This window comes from Phaethon lepturus, unplaced genomic scaffold (assembly GCF_000687285.1).
Source record: "Phaethon lepturus isolate BGI_N335 unplaced genomic scaffold, ASM68728v1 scaffold3009, whole genome shotgun sequence".
Lineage (NCBI taxonomy): Eukaryota > Metazoa > Chordata > Aves > Phaethontiformes > Phaethontidae > Phaethon > Phaethon lepturus.
In genome coordinates, this window is record NW_010561071.1 from 67,342 (window position 1) to 70,566 (window position 3,225).

The 3,225-nt window shown below is 37.4% G+C and overlaps 1 protein-coding gene across 1 annotated transcript in view; it reads right to left on the reverse strand.

Moving 5' to 3' along the window:
* Positions 1 to 2,536, reverse strand: part of LOC104626041 (tudor domain-containing protein 15-like) — a 5,935-nt gene extending 3,399 nt beyond the window's left edge. The window contains exon 1 of the mRNA XM_010293853.1: positions 287 to 2,536. Within this exon, the coding sequence (XP_010292155.1) occupies positions 287 to 2,536 (2,250 nt within the window). The remainder of the gene's footprint in view (positions 1 to 286) is intronic.
* Positions 2,537 to 3,225: the final 689 nt, after the last annotated feature.

The window sequence follows — 3,225 nt, forward strand, 5'->3', positions numbered from 1 at the left end:
ACACTACATCAACTTCGTTTGCAGATACTTGCTGTGTAACAGTTGCTCTGTACCACTTCCCATCTTTGGGACATTTAACAATACAGGCAACTTGTCCAGTTTTGTAAGGACTGCTATGCTCTTTATAGTAAGTCTGAATTTGTTCCATTAATTTATTTAGATCTGGCAGCTTGCTTTGCAGCTGACACGAAAAATCTGCTGGGGAAACAATGTAAGAACACACCACTTCAAAAACAGCTCCTGGTTTAAACACAAACTCTTTATAAGATAATTTTTTCTCACATACCGATTTACACCTTCTAGAGACAGCACCTTCTCCAAAACAGGACAGCACAACAGATTCTCTCTGTACTGAAGGCACACCTACTGATTTTTCCTTTGGAAATATCGCTCCATTTCCAGATACCTTATTTTTACGAATATTACACATGCTCTGTGCATTTACTTTTTTTTTTTTTAGTTTGTGGGGATTCACGGCTTGACTATTTTTTGTCAAACTTAAAACAGAATCTAGTGTCTTCTCCCAGTATTCAGCATATCCAGCTTGAACCATACATGTGGCAACATTTCCTTGCTGCAAGCCATTTTTATACTGTGCATTAACAATATACTTGTTGTTTTGCTTTCCAATGACATGAAGCAAGAGTGGCTTGTTAAACACAATGTCTTTGAAGAAATCTGTTTCCTTTTTAACCCACACATCATCAACAGGAAATGTGCAAGCAAGTCCACAACACATAGCTAAAGCTGGTAAATGAGAAAACTCAGGAAGCAACGTTTTCACATCATAACAAGGTACTGTATCTGTATTTCCAAAGTCCAAAAAATAAACAGTAATGTTTACATGCAGCACTTCAATGACAACACCCCGATAATAATGCATGTCTTTGCTATAACGGGCACAGCACAGCAATCCAGGTTCTGGGTTTTTAAGGACCATTTCATCAGCTCCACATTGGTTATACGCATCCGCAATATTTTTCATCAAAGCTTGAAATTCATTCTGATATTCACATGTTTGAATCCAGAAGTCAGATGGATTTATGACATATACCACAAGAGCAGTATGGAAAGAATTAATTTGCATTTCTACTCTTTTGTAGTGGCTTGACAAAGAAATATCCCGTACAGATAAGCAGTTTTTTGTAGGTTTATTTCCAGTACAATTCTTAAATGAATTGTGTCTCTCATCACATGCTTTGTAGTTTACAGCAATACTTGCAATTTTTGTTTCTGAAAGAGACACGCATGATGCAGCTGCCTCATTCAGGTTTTCTGGATGCTTAGCATTAATTCCAAGATTTTGATTTTGCAGCGTAACATAATACAAGCGTTTAATGTCATTGAATAAATCAACATGGACACACACAGAAGTTTGTCCTATCAAGGCCTGTGTAAGTTCTTTCAGCTGAATTTTTATTACTGTTTCATCCTGACTCCTAAAACAAGACAGCGCACCTGGAAATGAAATCATTGGTAACGCCATGAACTCAGCTCTAAGTTTTTGAACACAACTAGATGGCACAGCTTCAGTATGGCCAAAATCCATAAACCAGACTTCCACTTGGTCAGAAAGAAGCTGTTTTATCACTCCTCTATGCCACTGCCCATTTTGCCTTTTGGCAGCACAGAGTAGCCCTAAACTACCAAAATATTTATTATTTTCTGTACTGATAGCTTCATAGTACAAATGCATAGCTCCTGCCAAATCTTCCAGCTCTTTCTGCCATTTCTGTATCTGACAGTAAAACTTATTTGGGCTTACTGCAACAGTTATTTTTACATTTTCTTTACTGCCAACAGGTAGACGTGGAAAGAGATCATCTGGAACTGGCCAAAAGTCTGTTGGTTTCTCAAAATTACTGAAAGTAAGCAACTCCTTGACTGGATACTTCTGTTGCATCAATTGTGGCACTCTCTTACAAAGCATTTCTTGGGGAAACGCTCTTAATGTTTCTACAATAAGGCAAAATGAATCTCCATCAATAAATTTTCCTAACTGCAGTTCAAGAACATCACTAATGATCTTTGGCACTTCTAGAATAAACAGTTGGTATGGTATAACAGCTTTCACATGACCTGTAATCTGTAATCCTACCAGAGATGAAAAATAGTTAATGGCTTTTGGACTCCATTTTTCTCCAAGAGGAAGTATGCTTGCAAAAATGCCCAAAACCACCTTTGGAGGCAGCTGAAACAATTCATCACAAGCAGAAGCAAGATGTGTTTCCTCAACCACTAGCACTTGCCCAGTGTCTATAAGAAAAGCCTCACAGATATTCTTTTTCTTTTCCAAAACTCTTCCTCTATGCCATTTTCCTTCCATGTCTTCCACCAAACAAGATCCACCAACGTAAACATTATCTTTTACTTTGAATACACGTTGTAATTCATTTTGTAGTATGTAATAGTCAAGCTCACATCCTGCCTTGTACTGACCCTGGAACACTATAAGCAAGCATTCAGAATGGCATTCTATACGAGTTATCTTCAGATTCAGATCTACTATGTTTGGTGAGGGAGTGGGAGATTCCATTTTGTCTGCAAAGAAAAGGAGTAAGATCAGCCTGATAATTTTCCATATTTTTTCCTTGTCAACTAATTCCTTATAGGAAACTTGTTTTCAAAACACTTTAATAGCATATTATTACACTTCTGGTTAAAATGTATACCAAACATTTAACAACATCATGTTTTATGCAACTGGGATACACTTGACACCATTCTCTTTGTAAAGACATGTTTGGATAACATCTGAACAACTACCTCTGGACTTGCTCTTGTGGCTACAGACTAATTTTATCACTTGAGAATAATTTGTAATCAGAAAACTGTTCCCAGAACAACACAGAGAAGTAAAGATTATATCAGAAGAAGGAGAGGTAGGAGAGGTAGGGGAGGGGGGAGCAGCTTGTGGACATGGACATACAGGGACAGGGAACAGGACAGATGACCAAGAAGATAACTGTATTTCATCCCAAAGTAAAGTATTTCTGTTCAAAGAAAACAAAAGAGGGGAATGTAATTCATATCATTTATACAATCTCTGCTCATGTCACCAATGTTACTTACATCCAGTGAATTTAACTGCAAATCTCTGCAAAAGAAATCCAATTCAGTGGTTCTTTGCACTGGACTTGCAGTTACAAGGGCAGTTTACCTGCAAAAGTATTTCCAGTCTGTTTCATAAAATAGAATCATGAAATATTTTGGGTTGGAAGGGAC